General features: G+C 31.4%; 2 protein-coding genes across 2 annotated transcripts; both read left to right on the forward strand.

The window, feature by feature from the left end:
• Positions 1–788: 788 nt before the first annotated feature.
• Positions 789–8,762, forward strand: LOC132724768 (uncharacterized). Its single transcript, XM_060709731.1, has 7 exons — positions 789–1,123; positions 2,443–2,572; positions 3,457–3,567; positions 3,752–3,959; positions 7,211–7,300; positions 7,593–7,682; positions 7,923–8,762. Exons 2-7 carry the CDS (start codon positions 2,478–2,480, stop codon positions 8,262–8,264), a joined length of 936 nt encoding a protein of 311 aa, XP_060565714.1. The 5' UTR covers positions 789–1,123; positions 2,443–2,477; the 3' UTR covers positions 8,265–8,762.
• A 2,905-nt stretch (positions 8,763–11,667) lies between these two features.
• Positions 11,668–17,680, forward strand: LOC132724769 (uncharacterized). The gene is made up of 10 exons (XM_060709732.1): positions 11,668–12,171; positions 12,628–12,693; positions 13,221–13,316; positions 13,882–13,977; positions 14,347–14,442; positions 14,946–15,041; positions 15,221–15,428; positions 15,764–15,853; positions 16,424–16,513; positions 16,816–17,680. Exons 1-10 carry the CDS (start codon positions 12,077–12,079, stop codon positions 17,107–17,109), a joined length of 1,227 nt encoding a protein of 408 aa, XP_060565715.1. The 5' UTR covers positions 11,668–12,076; the 3' UTR covers positions 17,110–17,680.
• The last annotated feature ends 843 nt before the right edge of the window (positions 17,681–18,523 follow it).

Raw genomic sequence — 18,523 nt, forward strand, 5'->3', positions numbered from 1 at the left:
TCGTCTTTACTTCGTGTGATCATCGGTGCCATCTTGCATTTTTTTTGCCTCAAGAAGACAATACGAAGGAAACAAGAATATGCCAGATTGTCTTGGGATGTCAACACGACTACGTCAAACCCCCGCAATACCGTCGTTTCGGTACCATTAAATCGAGATGGGACCACGATGTGGACGAAGAAAGCAAATATGAGTGGCTCAAGCGTTGCATATGCATCATGGTGGACATATATTTAAAGGCTACTCTCAGACCATCTTTCTTATCTGTCAGTCCTGCACATCTCTACAGAGACTTCAAAAACTTTCATTATTTGCAATTTATTAACAATTATTTTCAGTATATATCCTGTAGAATAGCATTTTTTGACGATGAGCCAACAAAGAAATAGAACGCAGCAGCATTGATACACCTTAGAAAACATGATGCGCAACTCTGACAGGCCCACCTTTGGCGGCATGATAAAGTTCAATCAAATTTAGTTGTGCGCCCAATACTATCAGCAACTAAAATTTGCCGTGGTTGGCCGAACGTTTTTTAACACTTGGAGGTCACATAACGCCTTCGTGACCATGTTCAAATGCATCGTACTCAAAATACGATGTCGTGTACCTATCGCATGTCCTGCGGGTAAACTTCTTGTTAAAATGCACCTTTAAGGTGACTTCGTATGTGGATCGGATGCCATCGCGCCACCTTCGGTAGGAATCGTGTGTGGATCGGAAACGATCGCGTAGCATTCTGTAGGAATGATACTTGCTTCGGCTTCGGCTGTTGATTGGCTGTCGACTTATATCGGGGCCATTTTCATTCCATATTCGTATGCCCATCTGATGTATGCTTATCGGACAGTGTGACGCCTGCATTAAGATTGCAATGCTTTATTTGATTATGTAATACCGTACGTATGTTCTGGTTTGTCCCCCTTGACAACAGAGCGAAGTTTAAGTTATATCAAGGTATGTATACTGGTATGTTTACATGGAAAATGATAAAAACTACCGTTATCATTCATTATTATCTAAAATGTTTTCTTCATTTCAAATCGAAACAGAAACTTAATTTATTACAATGTAATATGAAATCAATGAAAAGCTGCCATTCAACATTATAAACTGAAATTATGTAAGTACATTTTTTTGCAAGAATATGACTTCTTATTACATTGTTTATATTATTATATTTAATCAACCTTAAGGTTTTGCCATATCGATGTGAAGGACTTTTGAGTCGCAAAGCTGTGTGCAAAGCTATGTAGAAAATGGTGGTCTTTGATAAATTCACATAACGATGAGTACGTCTGTTTTTCGTTGGCGTAAGATTGATTCAAAGACAACTCACAAGCATCTTTCACATGACGGTCTTTACCTGTCCTACTTTGTCGCAAACATGTTTAATGACGTAGTACTGGTTTAGTTATTGCTCATCGACGCGGACAGTTTGTACCACGGTGTTTGTGTGTTACGAAATGACGACAAGGCATGGTATATTGCTGTTGAATTGGTACTGTCTTCGCCAACATATTTCCTGTGGCTTCCTTTCCAAACTGATTTCGGTAGCATCTTTGAATTGACGGAAGGTAGACCTATTAGCGACTGACATGTCATATACTTGTTTGAAATCAAAACGGCAAGAATTGGTCGTGCATGAAGACGCACGTTGACGAAGTACAGTTTTAAATAGGCGCATACGCATATAGGACAATGCACGCTGTCGCAAGATGACATGTGTCTACGCTGGAATGGTCATGTGTAAATTCACGCTAAACACGAAATTAAATATGTTTTAAGGGAGGACGTAAATGAGGACGACGCAGGACAAAAATTTGTTCACGCATGACGGTGTAAGATTTCTCAGATAAGTCCTCAGGCCTTTTTTGACATGCTAAAAACCCAGGTTGAGCAGATATTTTGTCCCGCATAAACGCTGTTCTTTTTGGAAAAAAAATAACGCAGGACTCTGTCAGGATTTTCAGTCATGCACCTTTCGTAAATTTGTTTTTACTGCCTTTAGTTCAATACACGAGATAATTTATTATCATTTATTAGGTAATTGGCAATGTAGTTATACATCTTTTGATGCAGCCATCGCGACCTAGTCTCGTAAAAAGTCGGCACAGTCCGTCAGATCTCGTAAAAACTTGTAAGATAATCATATCAAGTTTTGGTTTTCTATTCTTTGAGAATGGTATATCTGAAACATAAAAATCATCCCATATTTTAATTATCACCATCTAAATTTTAACGAACTAATATCTGCTTTTTAGATATACAGATGCCAAGCTGACCGAGTATATACGTGCTGTTTCAATAATTACGAATACTCGGCGAGGTGTACCGAATGATTATATCATTATTAAGTATATCCCTCTTGTAGATTATAACAATTCTATCTTTATATTTCTAGCTTATAGTAGTTGTATCTCCATTTTTTTTAAATTTCAGTAAACTCACAGTATTTGTGTGGGAAAAATTAAAAAATGGATTCATGTGACATCCTCGTATACTGTTTGTCAGGACTGTTGTTTTGTGCGATAATTGCCTGTCTGGCTATGTATTTATGCACCTATACAAAGTAAGTTTATTTTACCTTTATTTCACACCTTATTGAAGATAGCCAATTGACTTTCAGTGTTTGAACTGGGTGAAATTCCAATAGAAATCATTTCGGATCCAATTTTATCAATTTGACCTCGGCTAGCGCCTCGTCCTATATAGATTTTACACAAATGGGGTGCAACGGTGATATATTGCGATACAGTTCATTTTGCGATACATTGATTACATTATGACAAAAAAGAAAAGAAAATAACAGAAAACTGAAAGTATCTTATTTAATAAAATGAAATTTTATTGTTAAGAACTCTTAATGTAGTGTTAATCAAACTATTAAACCAGATCACAAGACAAAAAATATCTTCTACACAAAGACTGATTGACACTGTTATTTGAACAATTTACGTCATCGGAAGTAATGACTTTTATTTTTTCAGTCATTTGCTGATTTAAATACTACATGTTGATTCCCTTTTTCTCGAGAAATTGTACCAAAAATAGCCATTTCTATCCTATCAAACTCGTCCACTTTATCCATGTTGTAATAGTATACGGAGTATGTAAACATGAACAATGTGACTTAATTTTTTTACTCATTTTTCATGCGCGGCGACTTTGAAGAAAAATTATTATAAATCAGCATAACAAATGCATCGGTGAGAAAAATCTCAAGTCGGTACCAACTGTTTTAGATTAAACATAATAAGGCGGCATTTCATACAAGTTTCTTTCGAAATACGTAAATGCTTTGTTTGGGCAAACAGAAACAAATATTATGGAAAATAATCACACCACGAGGATGTTGTATCGTCATATTGTTTCACCTTTATATTACAGCATAGAATATATAAATGTACTCATAATGTATATCATAACGTAATATAATCACGGTATCTTTAACAGGACAAGTGGAGCAAAATTAAGAAAGGAATTATTACGAGTTAGAGAGGAGAACTCACAACTAGAAGATGAACTTAGAAAGGAGACACAGGAAAAGAATGATGCCTTGAAACGGTAATATCAAATTAGATATAATTAAAATCGGTGTTAACGTTTTCTGACTTTTATTGGTAAAATCACATTTTTGTCTTTAATTTTTTTCCTTTTAGATAAAACACTGAACATTTGCACGTCTAGAAACAGAAAATTAAATGTCTTTAAAATATCGAAGACTTGAAATGAGGATATATTTTTACAGTCTGAGCGCCATTATGTCAAGTCGTTTGAGGGATGAAAACTTTGATATAGCAGATCTGAGCGACGGAAATCGTCCAACCAAAGTGGGAGAACAGTTTTCAGAACTTTATGACAATCAATGGACAGATGCATACGATACAACCAAGAATTTCTTCGAGAATACTATAACAGAACTTGAAATAATTCAAATACTTCTAGAAATAGTAAAGGTCATCTCATTTACATAATATATTTTGGCAATTTGCAACGTTACTTTATAAGTCTTCTTTATTTGAAATATAATTACATGTACATATTAAATATATTATTTTTTAAATGTGTTAATTAAAACTGACAAGGTAAATTTGTCAAATCTATGATAAAAAAAATTAACATTTCCCAGTTCAGAAACTAAAAGATGATTTTGATGCAAAATTGCAAGAAATGTGGATAAATATTGATATGAGGTCTTTCCAGAATAGTTAACACTGATATTGATTTTAAACCAGTTTTTTTTATAAGATTAGAAAATTCCACTTCAAAGACAATAATGACAATAATATCTAACATGCGTTTATGCCATTATTATTATGTTTTTACATTTGATTATACAAAAATTATAGTCATTTATCTTAGATGTCTTACATGTATTTTGGAGAAAAAAAAACAGGAAATTTTAAATACATGTAAATATTGCATACATCTGCATTTTTGTTATTTACCCTGAGGCCCTCTTATCAGCAGGGGACTAGTATAAATACCAATACACAGCATGACTTGAGACTGTCCTCTTGTATAAAAGCATTCCCTTTATACATTAAATTTTTAATATAGAAATCTTAAATAAAGTTATCAATTTTATTTATTTCATGCACAGATATATAAACTTATATTTAGCTCCATGATTTCTTTGAAAAATTTTAATTATTTATATCTTTAAAAAGTATGCAAGCATTTCATGGTTGAAAAACATAATATCACAGTATATGGATTGTTTTAAAATCAATGAATTAATATTCTCTTTCAATCTTGAACATGAGGAATTGCCTCTTAAGTTATATATTATTTTTACACCGTTAGGATATCGGATTATTATATGTAATATCCAAGTTGGTGTAAAATTAGTTTTGAGATTCTTGTGTCTGTAATAATAAGTAGACAATAATTTAGATCTCTGGTAGATTTATTTTGTCTCAGTCAATTTAGTATGTGTCTCAAATACAATACAATACATAAAAACATCATTCATAAAGAAATCATACAAGTAATGTATATGTATCTGAAATTATCTATATTATAAAAGATTTCATAATTTTACTCATTTCATTTATAACCAATGAAGATAACATATATAGGTTTATTCTATCTACAAAAATAAAATAATATTTCTTCGTTATTATTCTAACAAATTATTTAAAGTGGGGAATGGTATTAATTATATATAAGTTACTCGCAAGGCACATGAGAAGTACCGAAATGTTTTACATGAGATCATGATTTTTTAAACAACAATATTACTAACTAATTGTAACATAAAATTATAAACTTGATAAAAAATCCTATAATTATAAGGAACACCTTATTTGACAATTTTAAATTTGGAAGGTATTTACAAAAAACATATCTAAACACATAAGGATGATTAAAATTAAATTATTTCTTAAACATATTTCTAGAATACATTTTTCTATAAATTTCAACTTTAAAAAGTATTACAAATCTTAATGTTGTAAAATTACTAAACTGGTATCATATTTAACTCTTAATATGTAAAAATATAACAGTTCACTATTTAAACCTAATATGAAATAAAATTACAAAGTTTACAACAAAGTAAGAAATGAAAAATATAACAAATTTAAACAAACAGAAAATAACATACCTGTAATAATAAGTAGACAATAATTTAGATCTCTGGCTGATTTATTTTGTCTCAGTCAATTTAGTATGTGACTGCCAGAGTACTGTCCAAGCTTATATACAGGAGTCTGATATCTGCCAAATACCTTGATGAATAGTCTCAAGTTTCTACTTTGAATTATTTATTAGATTTATGTCACTTTTACTTGTAATTACAACAATGTATCTTTCAGAAGTATAGAAAAAGTGGTTTGAGGCAAACATAACATATATTTCTTACACAATAAATATGTTGACAATTACTGACTTGTCTTTCACATTAAAGTAATTGATGAATGTATGAACCTGTTGCTAAATATTTTGAGAACAATACAATATTGTTTAGTGTGAACTCAACTGTAATTGGAGATAAAGAAATACTTTCACAAATACTTATTATGTACGAAAGAACTTTGAAAACACACGCCTGCATTGTATGGATTTTAACAAGAAAATGAGTTATAAAAGGAGCCCATCAAATGTATATTTTTCTACTTTATAAAATATTTGCTTGACAATTGCGAAATCATAAAATATTATACCAAGCATATTCACACAAGTCCATGTAAGAACATAAGGTGTAAATCTATAAGTTACACTTTCGATGAGCAGCACTTTATGGGCGTTGAAAGTTTTGAAGTTTGAATCTTCGGACCGTAGGGTCATCAGATTTTGGCGTCCTGAAATGATTCTTTCCGCTTTGAGTGGGTGCCCGAGTTGTGTTTGCAGTATGTTGTTTTCGTTGTAGAGATCTTGACACAATGTCATCACCCTCCGCTTGGTTGTTCTTGGTAGATCGTTGACAACATCAGGAAGCCAATGTACACCAAAACGGTGCCGTGTTGCTTATACACATTGCTTATTCATTAGGCTGTCCAGCTCCATTATCTAAGTAAATTAATGTATAAGACATTTTTTTCTTTCAAAGATTATATTGGCTCTTTTATAAACATGACCTTTCATATGATGATAATGACCAGTTTTTAACAATACAATACATTCCATCTCATTTAATTATAACATTATATTCCATTGCAGAGAAATCATAGCTTACTTATTTGTTGAAATAGATTATTTAAAACAATGAAAATTAAATGACTTCAGAAGAAAAAAACAAGCATTGTACAAAAACAATGTTACAGTTTTAACAAATAGAAATAAAGAGCACACAAGGCATGTAGTTTTGTTATGTTATCAGTAAAAAAACTATTCACTTGGTCAAAAACGTTACTTTCGATGTTTGGATCACCGTTTTTATCATACGATTATTTTATATTAACTAAATCAATTTAAAATAGTTTGATGTCTAGGTGACCGCAATACATAGGTTGAAACAGATGTGAAAAGCTACATTGATATTTTGTTCTTAAAACACTTCATTTCAGAGCCACGAAGTATAATTGCTGTTCTAGGCTGACATGTAATGCCTTGCAGATACTTTACCTCTATCACCAAGGGCTTAATATAAACAATGGCATCGAGGTCCAAGTTACTTTTTGTTGCAAAGTTAAGTTTTATTTAGACACAACCAACTTATCAAGGGTAGTGACATAAAGAAAAATATTTAACTGTTACATTTCAGGAATGTTTTACAGAATGTAAAGACGTATCAATAAACCAGATGGAAAAGTTAAAGGAGAACGTGGCAAATATTACCGTCATTATTACAAAGGTATGCTATAATTTACAAATAAGCTATATTTAAAAAAAAACGAATAATGTCATTTTATTCATTTTTGCTTCAAGTTTGAGTTATAAAACACTTTTTCATAAAAAATTCTGGAGATCTTCAGACATAAATAAACAAAAGGTTTTGCAAAAGCTCGTTATCATCAAATATTTTTATACAATAAAGCGTAGAAAAACATGTTATTGTTCATGTTTAAAGACTATTACAGAAATAGAAAAATTTACATTGTTACATTTTAAATAATAAGCCAATGATGATATGAATATTATTCTAGAGTGACAGTCAACTTCCGTTTTATCTGATGCAACGTATTAAAATAGAGAGGAAACAATCCGCCCCGAACCACATTCCAGCAGTGGATATGGTTTGTATATTGTTGTCTTGCAGACACGTTGCATTTTGATTACACATCATCTTTACGCAGTAAGACATTTTGAACTTATTCCTACTGTACACTTATTAATAATTTAAATTTCTCATGATAAGTAATATGGCTTTTAGACAACAATGATAGTATTTGTTGCAGGCTTTGATAAAGCGAATGAAGCACATTAAGTTTGTTTTAGACATGATTATTATAATATCGCATTAACACATGTTTCAGATTCTACCTAGGCTGGAGCGGAACTTCTCATCGAAAAACCAAAACCCAAAATTTCTTCATGAGCCTTCTGTTAAAGCATACGTACAAGAATGTCTGAAACTTTCGTGGTTCATGGTCATACAAGACCCTCCAATGACAATGGTACTTGAACCTGCATCCAATGATTATAAATACTTTAAGGAGTACAAGAATCGAGGCAAATTTCTTAGTTATATTGTATGGCCAGCTTTGCTTTTACAAGAAGAAGGTGAATTGATATGTAAAGGTGTTGCAGAGTTCACTAGCACCTCTTCGTCTCTAAATTCAGAAGTGGAACTAAGAGTATATTTTGGATATAATTGACCTGTATATTTTGGGTATTATCGTTAATATTGATAAAATTTCAAGTTCCTGTGGGGAAAAGTAATATTCTTATCATGTAGCATGCATACCAAAGTTCATAATGAACAAAGTCTTTCGTGCACCCATTCATGAATGATATGCAATTCTTGTAAAAACCAATTAACCATTGAAAAGTTTATAAGAAAATCTCGTCATCATATGTCTACTAGTTCATCTTAACTTGCTGCATTTCTTGCTTGGACGCCTTTTGATGCTTTGTATCAATGTTTTTCTTGTATTCACTTGTTTTTGCCTGACATAGCTGCTTACCTTAGAATAAATTTACGTGAAGTGGTCCATTATAGAAGGTCTGAATTACCATTCATGACCATGTTGAAAGTATTTAGTATCAAAGGTGATAATAAACCACGAAATAATCATACATGGATGTTGTTGATAAGTTTGAGATATATGATTCGATAAAGATATCATTAGATATCATTATATTTTTTCATAAAATAAATTATTCTAAAACAAAATGGTATTCTTCATCAAATAAATGTCCATAGCTACATAACTACTAAATACTTTATCATTTATTTTATTTTAAGAAATATTTGTATAGGTATATGAAAATTGTGTCCATTGTAGACTAATTCACTTTACATCATGATAAATAAAAACAAATATAGTAGAATTTATATACAAAAATATAAAAGATAAAAGAAAGTATCAACGTATTAACTACATACCTTTTGTTAAGGTCGTTAACTTCAAACCACTTGCCCCTCACCTCTGTGGGTTCGAATCCCGACAGGGACTTTAAATTCTTTCATGTGAGGAAGCTATCCAGCTAGCTTACGTAACGTCGGTGGTTCTACTGAGGTACCCGTTCGTGCCGGAAATAATGCATACCAAAAGGGCACCGAGGTCTTCCTCCACCAGTAAAGCTGAAACGTCGCGATATGACATATACTGTGTCGATGTGATGTAAAACCCAAAACAAACAAACAAAAACATACTTTTGGGTGAAAGTGTAACATTTAGAAAAAAACAGGTCATAAGGTTAGAAAAATACAAAGTGAAACCTCTGGCGTCTTTTTTAATTATTTCATTGTTTTTCCTTATAATCAATATAATGCTTTGCAGTGTTAGATTTTTTTTGCCATAAATAGGTCATAGTTCAAATAGAATTATAGTACACCTGATAAGATGTAAAACTGTAACTTGTCATTTTTTTCTAATGACACATGTCACTACTATTGACAACCTTAAAATCTAATAAAAGAAAAGAAAAAAGTGATCGCTCAGAAGTATTAATCACAGCAAAATGACATGAACATTGCAGACTCGTTTTCATTGAGTCTGAAAATGAAGAATAATGAATAGCTGCAACATCCCTCACGCCTCGAAGCACCGGCTTGAGCGGTACTCAATTCTGTACACTTAATAGTGCTGGCATCAATGTCCCCGAAGGACCAGAAAATATAACAAATTTTCCCTTGTTTTATTGTTCCTTTGTTTTTAATATTACCAAGTTAGCAAGTATTTTAGCATTTTCTTCTTTTTTAATAATTGCACAGACTGAGGTAATCAACTTCTCTAAATATATTTTCATACATATAAGTTTTAAATCTTCCTTTCTTGATATTCTGCTTTGGATGTATTTTCTGTAAGTGTAATGAGCGTTAAAGGGATACTCAGGCAAAATAATGACAAAAATGATCTTGTGTACTCAAATCACGTTAAAATGACATTTCTAAAAGTCCAAACATGAATTTCTGTATTAATTCTATATATTTTGGGTTTAAAGTGTAAATATATATATGTATGTATAACAAAATCTAGACGCCAACAGAATCACCGAACACTTTTAAAACAAACCATGTGACTTGAAAAAACCCTTGAAGTAACAATAACAGATATTGTGGATATTGTATGATTAAAACAAGTCTAAGTCATTTATTTTGGCATGTTCTTTACCGTTTCCAGAGTTAACTGTGACAAATATTGTGAAATATTAGCGCTCTAACCTGACCCACGCGGGTCAAGTTCGGAAACTACAATTTTATTCTTTATATGGAGAAAAGTTATGTTCCTTTGACTGCCTTGTGTATTCATTTTGAGGATATATAAAGAAAAATGAATGAAAAATTCAAATTAAGAAATGAAAATTTTGCCTGTGTCTCCCTTTAATGCAGGCAGCTTTCATGTTGTTGTTCACAAGCATGTTTGTGGTCTTTACTTTTTTTATATTTTTATACACTTTTAACTATTTCTACTGCCTCATAATTTACAATGGTTTATTTAGTTTTGTCTTTCTCCACAATATCATCCATAATACTAAATGTAAGTTAAATCAAAAGACCGCAGTATTCACAAGTTTTTAGATAATCGGGCAGCACATTTTTAATGAGTGTTAAGGGAGAAGACTTTTGACCAATAGTGTCTATTCTGTCATCTTCCTTATATGCCCTTGACAGGTCCTTCACTTTTACGAGACATTCATTGCCAGTTGACCATTTCCTTTAAGTGTTAAGACAATTGGTAGCTTATTTGGTATCTCCTTAAATGATGCAGCTGTATGTTTTTGCCATATCATCTGGGGGTCGTACACAGACATTGTGGTATTGTCGTGTGGTATTTGCCGGCATGACATACACTGTTCGTAGACGACTTCACGATATGATCACCCAATGGCTGCCAGTTTTGTCCATTTTAGCCTTGTTTAGGTCTGCATAGGCATACTACCCTACATACCGATCTTTGTCTAATTTTCTATGTCTGTAATATCAACCTTTAAAAGTTTCCTTACAGTAACACAATGATCGGGAATATATTTAATGATGAAAACTGTATGACATCATACATACGATCGGAATCGTTTAATTACTGCAATTACTTGGCATGCCCATGAACTTTCAAGAAATACAATCACTTTTCACCTTAAATAGTTTAACTTTATATTTGTTCCCCTTATCTTGAAGCAGAAGATTAAGAATCACTGTCAGTTGCATGCCACTTGGACCAACAGTATTACTTTCAAAACACAATACGAGCAGCTGAAACTTTAATACAAGCTATTGAAATTACATATAGCTAGCTTGGAGTTAATAATTATATAAATTTGGCACTGATTAATTCGTCACATAACTTTGACTCGATAAAAATATGTAATCTTGTAATCGTGGCACATATTCTTGGTGGTCTCCATTTTTGGGCGAGAAAATTGTGGCATTCAATGTTATAATGTATAATAAAAGTTCAGCTAGCTATCATGAATTTTAAAGTACACTATCAACATAAATAATGATGGACTCTATAGATGAACTATATACCGAGTAATTTATTCATATTGATGCTTAAAGAATTGCAATTACTTAGAGTAATCTTTTATTAAATGGAATAGTTGCTTTCGCTGGTTTTATAACTGAAACGGACACTTAATTAGATTTAGATCTATATAAACCATTACATGTTATTTCAACTTTCATGGTAAGATTGAAATGAATTAAAACTACCTTTATCATTGGAATCGAAAGAGGAATGAATATGGTTATTTATGATATAACATATATTTGTATCTTAAAAAAACAACAAAAAGCAACAACATGTATTTTCCAAAAAAAATGCCATGACCTAGTTACTATTTTTACCTTTTTTACAAAGAAAAATGATGGTTTATAATTAACTTAATCCGATTTTTAGAAGTCAAGATATTGTGCTATCTTTAGTAAACACATTTATCTAATCTCATTGGGCAGATTTGATAAACGTGACTGTAAACATACTGTATTTGTTACATTACGATTTATGCAGTTCCTTTGTGAATTATGGATGTCCGTGATTACATTATTTACTCAGAGTCAGCTGTGTTGGTTATTGGAATTATTGTAGTGATAATTGAATCCATACGCCAGTGTTTAAGGTACGTATATGAGCCGCGTCACGACAAAACCAATAAAATGAGTTTGCGGCCAGCATGGATCAAGACCAGCCTGCGCATCCGCGCAGTCTGACCAGGATCCGTGCTGTTTGCTATCAGTTTCTCTACTTTTTATAGGGTCTGTAAGCGAACAGCATGGATCCTTATCAGACTGCGCGGATGCGCAGGCTGGTCTGGATCCATGCTCGTCGCAAACCCACTACGTTGGTTTTGTAATGGGGCAGCTCATATTTCTATACTGTTATCCTAAACTCTTATCTCTTTATTTGATGCAACCAAATGCCGTCTGCAGGTTTCGCACTTCAATTTGTCATCACTTTCTCAAATGTTCTTGTTTTATAATGTTTTCTTCCTAAAAATGATTTGTAACTGCTTTCGATATAAAAAGCACCATTTTTCACATCAAATAATTATAAGACTATTATTACATTATCACAGACGTCGCAAGGTGCGCTCTCACGACTTGGAGCGAAACTGTCATGAACGCTGTGCACATATAAATAGGTAAGCATAACACTTATCATGTAATGGTATAATATTGTTTGATTGATAGTCATAGACATGTGCCATGAAAAGTGCTGTTCTTGTGAATCTTTGTATCATATACTAGCTGTTGCAACCAAACCTGTATTAAGGAAAAATATGGTTTCATGCAGACTATTTTGGGATCTTACAAATGTAACATTTGTGCTTTTTCATCAAATATGTATGACAAGTGTTTTTTGAATTCAACCTGATTTTCTGTCTGTCAAGTAGCATTTTGTAAATTTGACGTGGATATATTTTGCAATGTAGATGTAAAGGTTACTATACAGTATAGAAGGTACGATTTATTTTTTAATTTTGAACATGGCATTTCCAAAGCCCTATATTGTTTTATAGATTATTGTTGCAACTATTGGATCATACGCTGCTGTAAATTATTCTTCATTCCGTTTTAAGGGTAGACAAAATAAATATAAAGCCTGCAAAATTAATTGACAGGCTGGTACCGTAGAGTACATGTATATATATATAATTGATCTTATTAGGTTCAATGAAGCTGAATCAGAATGGAAGACGGCGAAGACAATCCTACAAAATAAACTTAAACTAGAGGAAAATGAAAAAAAAGATTTTTTAAAACGGTAAACCTTCCTCGCTCTTAAAAATATACAAATGCTTACATTGAATGGGTATTTCCAGCTATTGACTAAGTCTGTTTACTGGCATTATAAACAGTATTGTCAAACATCTTTAGTATGTCCTTTTAGAAAACAACCTGTATTGTAAAATATCCATGTTTATTGTACTTCCTCTTTTTTCTGTATGAATATGTGAAGTCTTAATTTGACCAAAAACATGGGCAGCGTTTCCTTTTTTATATTAAATTTCAGGAAAGCCTCATTTACATCTTGATATCAACATTATGTCATCTAATATTTATTATATTTTTGCATAATTTTTCATAATTTTCATATATTGAAGATATAGAACACTGAATTAAGAAAATATAATTTGATTATTCAATAGATATCAAAGAATCAACCAGGTACAAGATGAACTTACAAAGAAAAAAGCTAAGAGGGAATGCGTTATTAAACTACAATCTATTTTCCTTAAAGCTTGAGAAGTTACTTGTATTTCATTTATTCAATTATATAATTAGATTGAAATGACGAATAAATACCATAGTCAAGTTATCTTTATTAGGTTTAAAAATGCTGAAGAAGAATGGAAAAGACAGATGTTAGGCCTGCACAATGAGCTTACAAAGGAAAAAGAAATTAAAGATGATGCATTGAAAATGTAATTATTATTTTTTGCTTTTAACTATTGGTTTATAATGACACCTCTTTCCCAATATTTTAATCTATTGAACTCTTTACCTACGAAAGGAATAAGCGTAATGTAAGATGAGAATATTGAATGTTGAATATTATGATTTATTTCAAGATTAACATTTTTTCGTCGGGATTGGAAAATACAATGGTAATTTACTGTTAATGTTGAAAATATTTAGACAGAAAGCAATTTGTTTCAATAAAATATTCATGAAACAACAGTACTTTATTCCTTTAAGTTTGAGAAATTATATTAACTTATATTTTATTTTATTCAATGATGTATTTAAAATGAAACAATGAGCAATTATCATAGTCAAGTTATCCTTGTTAGGTTCAAAGATGCTGAAACAGAATGGAATAGACAGGTGTTAAGCCTACATGATGAACTTACAAAGGAGAAAAAAGTTAAAGAAAATGCATTGAAAAGGTCTTCTTAATTTAATATTGAACTTGTCCTGTGTTATACTTGGAGATTTTCCATCATCTATGTAAGGGATTCATATATCAAACTGTGTAATAACAGCCAACATAATCATGCTTACTGATATAAGTAGTTTACTAAACTAAAGTTGAAATCACGAGGCAAATGTCTCGTCTTTGAAGAAAGACTTTTGTGCTTTAAACTATTGGTTTTTAATGACGTCCCTTTCCCATTTTTCAAATCTATTGAACTCTTTACCTACGAAAGGAATAAGCGTAAGGTATGATGAAAATGTTTACGCTATTTACACATGTGATTTATTTAAATAATGATTTTTTTCATCGGGATTGGAAATTACAATGGCATTTTAATAATAATGTTAATTTTTTTTAGAAAGAAAGTATTTGTTTCAAGAAAATGTTTACAATAACAATCGCTTATTCAATTTTTTTTTCAAAATATGTAAGTACAATGATGAAATATAATCGTCATCAATATGATCTAATTAGGATCACTGAAACAGAAGCTGAATGGAGGAATAAGGTGTCAATCCTGCAAGATGAACTTAGAAAGGAGGCACTAGAAAAGGACGATGCGTTGAAACGGTAAAATTCATTTTGAAAAAATAACAGCTAAATTGTTGAATAATATTTATATCGATTTGTGACTTTTGTCACGTTTAACTTTTCAAGCATTTGTCAAATTACTATATTGTAAATAATTTCAAATTATTTAAGTACATTTTAACATCCTAAGTGTCAAAATGTAAGTACATTTTTAACAGCCTAAGTGCCATAATGGCGAATCGTTTGAAGGACGGCAACCCTAATGTAGTAGATCTGAGCGACCAAAATCGTCCAGGAAAATTGGGAGAACAGTTTACTGAACTTTACGACAATCAATGGACGGATGCCTACGGTGCTATAGATGATTTCTTTGGGAAAGCTAAAAGTGAGCCAGAAATTATTAAGATTCTTGTTGAAATTTTTGAGGTAATTATATGTACTTTCTATTTGATTACTTATTCGTTTTTAATATGTCTAATGTTTTTAGATGTACAATTTCCTAATTTATAATAAAATGCACGTTACTCAGTTGCCATCTCTTTACAAAGGAGGTTAGTCTATTAAGTTGAACATGTTTACGCAATGCTTAAATTGATATCATACAGTCTGCATCTCCTTTAAAAATAACAGTTATAAAGCCCTCGTCGTCGACAGACCCGACTAGGACAATATTTAAATGTGTCAAAAATATATAACATACCTTAAGTATCACACATAGGAACATTTGAAAGGAAATGCTACATAACACTGGAATATTTCAGAAATGTTTTACGGAATGCAAAGCTCTATCTGGAAACCAGATGGATCAGCTGAATGACAACGTGTCTTGTATTGCTTCTATTATCACAAAGGTACGAGCTATTGAAATTTAAGCTAGTTTTATGCTTTGTTCAGTCCCCGAAAACTTTAGTATAAACTGAATAAGTGAGTCCAAATTTCGATTACCTTCATATTAAAATATTAAAATGCCAACAGTAATGTCGCCAATATTTATAATACAATTGTTTGGTAGTAATCGACAGCTCGTGGACATACGACAACAAAAACAAGAGAAATAAACAAAAATAATCATAATGATAATCTTTCATTTTTTCTTTTGGCACATTTTAGTTACCAATCTCGGAACTTTCTGACGGTATTAATAAAAAATCAAAGGTATTTAAGTACAAATATGCGTCAAACGAAAAAGAATAGAAATGGAGCTCAATCTTCTATAGAATTCTGACATTATCTACTTCTTCGATTTTTTTATTAGATAATGCTGTTATCTAAAATGCTGAGTTAGGTTGGAAGGGAGGGAAGACGTAAACCATTCATTCTTCTAACCCAAAATACAAAATGACCGAAGATGAACTTTGTAACATTATCACTAAATATAAAATTTAACATAATGAACTCGGGTATTACAACTATTATTCCAGAAAGACAACAATCTTCCAACCGATCTAATGCAGCGCATAAAAGAAGAAAGGAAAGCGTTTGCCGTTGACGAGGTTCCAGATTTAACAGTGGTAAGTAAAATTTATATATCTCTATAATCATAGTCGAGTAACATTTATCTTGGTCAGTGACATATATCTTTAAATCTTAAGATTATCAGAGTAAATTTTAATGAAATACCTCTAGCATTTAACGAGACATGCACTCTCATTGATATCATAAACTAAATTTTATGCCGACGGCAATCCTTAGTAAGATAGCCCCTACTTTCCTTTAAAAAGTTGAGCTACATATTACATTATTCAAAGATATGTTAGCGTTTTTTACCCCTTTTGCACATAAACAGCAGGTTTAAAAATTATTGGTGTTCCAGATTCTGCCTACTCTCAAAACGAGTTTCTCATCGAAAAACCAAGAAGTTGGATTGCTTGATGAACAGCATCTTATTGTGTATATCAAAGAATGCCTGAAGCTTTCGTGGTTAATGGTTATACAAGACCCACCAATGGCTATAGTACTTAAACCTGAAACCGATACATATGAAAACTTTAAAGCATACAAGACTAGAGGCAAATTTTTAAAATATATAGTATGGCCAGCGTTGCTTCTGATGGAAGGAGGTCCATTGGTAACGAAAGGTGTTGCGGAATTTACTTCAGAAACATGACGATGAAATATTGATAAACTACATTTGTGCAGTAAATTAAGAACGTGTAGCGCAAAGAAAATATTAATATTATAGTTCCAAATTTAAGTACCAAATGCACTTGGAATATTTAAACATTTAAAAGATTCAAAGTTAGAATGTTAAAAGGGACATAGATAATAGGTTAAGATTAAATCCAATCATTTCCGTTCATAATTTTGATGCTCTTTCCAAAACAAAAGGTAAATTTCTTTATATGTTTTTATGATAATATCCTTGTGGCATTTAATAAAGAACATTTGCTATCGCACACTCATGAACAAACGTGTTTTGTCACAAGATACATTATAGAATAAATTAAGGTATATACAGACATGGTATATACAGACATACGTTTTGCAGGAGTTTTCAAGTTTTTTTGTGTTTATTCTCTTTTGTATATAGTATAGGTTTAAAAATGTATGTTCTGTTTCAATGTTTATTTTTGTATGAGATTTATTATGTATATAAATTGTTTGCCATTGATATTATATGTGACCCATGTACTTGTATATACTATTAAATTTGTTGCCTTGTCTACTGGCTTCGTGAAATAAAGACATGAAAATATTTCCTTTGATGATTGCTTTTCGAAAATTTATATACCAATGCTTCACCTGTATGACTTCCATCAAAGAAGAATAAGTGAAAGGTAAATTACTTTATTGGTACCTTAAATGTTGCCAAACATGACAAAAATTAATATTTTGTAGGTACGGTTTGTTTTATTTTGTATTGATTAATGTAACATTCCCTCCATATCTATAGAACCTTATTAAACAATATAATTCAACAATAAAATATGATTTAAACTATGCAATTTAAAAGTAATCATTTGCAAGGTCCGCATATTTATTCATGCGGAGGCAATCATATGTTACTATACATACTATATGACACTTATAACCTTGAAGAAAAATATACTACAAATGAGAACAATGAGAAAGTTAAATAACAATATAATTAGTTTCAGTTTAGGTTACAAATTAAAACGGCCCTTGTTTTCAATTGATTACATTTTGAAAATTTGTAGTAGCATGAGAGTTATCATTTTACTATTTTCCTTCAATATAGAAGAATATTTTGTTTAAGGGACTCCACTGAGGTTTAAAAGCCTAAAAAACATAACATTTGAATTTCTTACATGAACGAGCTTGGGAACTTTAAACAGAAATATATGCAAAGAAAGTTACGAAATATACTTTGAAACAAATTGAAAATCGTATTTTTAAGCTTTTCTTAGCCCGATTGGAGTGAAAAGCGTTTAAACGCTTTTCATTTTGGGTCATTTTTTTTACAATTTGAATCATTATTCTGGAAAAACGAAGTGCGCGAATGATCTGAAATTTTGCACAAAGATTAGTGGTCTAAACCTATACCAAATGGTACATTTTTC

Source organism: Ruditapes philippinarum, unplaced genomic scaffold (genome assembly GCF_026571515.1).
Source record: "Ruditapes philippinarum isolate M1 unplaced genomic scaffold, ASM2657151v2 ctg4172_1_1_1_1, whole genome shotgun sequence".
Taxonomy (NCBI): domain Eukaryota; kingdom Metazoa; phylum Mollusca; class Bivalvia; order Venerida; family Veneridae; genus Ruditapes; species Ruditapes philippinarum.

Bases quoted from the DNA above. Each gene is read 5' to 3' on its own strand.
- LOC132724768 (XM_060709731.1), top strand. From the start codon at position 2,478: ATGGATTCATGTGACATCCTCGTATACTGTTTGTCAGGACTGTTGTTT. The intron at 2,573-3,456 runs GTAAGTTTATTT...TATCTTTAACAG, and splicing joins TATTTATGCACCTATACAAA to GACAAGTGGAGCAAAATTAA. The intron at 3,568-3,751 runs GTAATATCAAAT...ATATTTTTACAG, and splicing joins AAGAATGATGCCTTGAAACG to TCTGAGCGCCATTATGTCAA.
- LOC132724769 (XM_060709732.1), top strand. From the start codon at position 12,077: ATGGATGTCCGTGATTACATTATTTACTCAGAGTCAGCTGTGTTGGTT. The intron at 12,694-13,220 runs GTAAGCATAACA...TGATCTTATTAG, and splicing joins CGCTGTGCACATATAAATAG to GTTCAATGAAGCTGAATCAG. The intron at 13,317-13,881 runs GTAAACCTTCCT...TATCTTTATTAG, and splicing joins AAAAAAGATTTTTTAAAACG to GTTTAAAAATGCTGAAGAAG.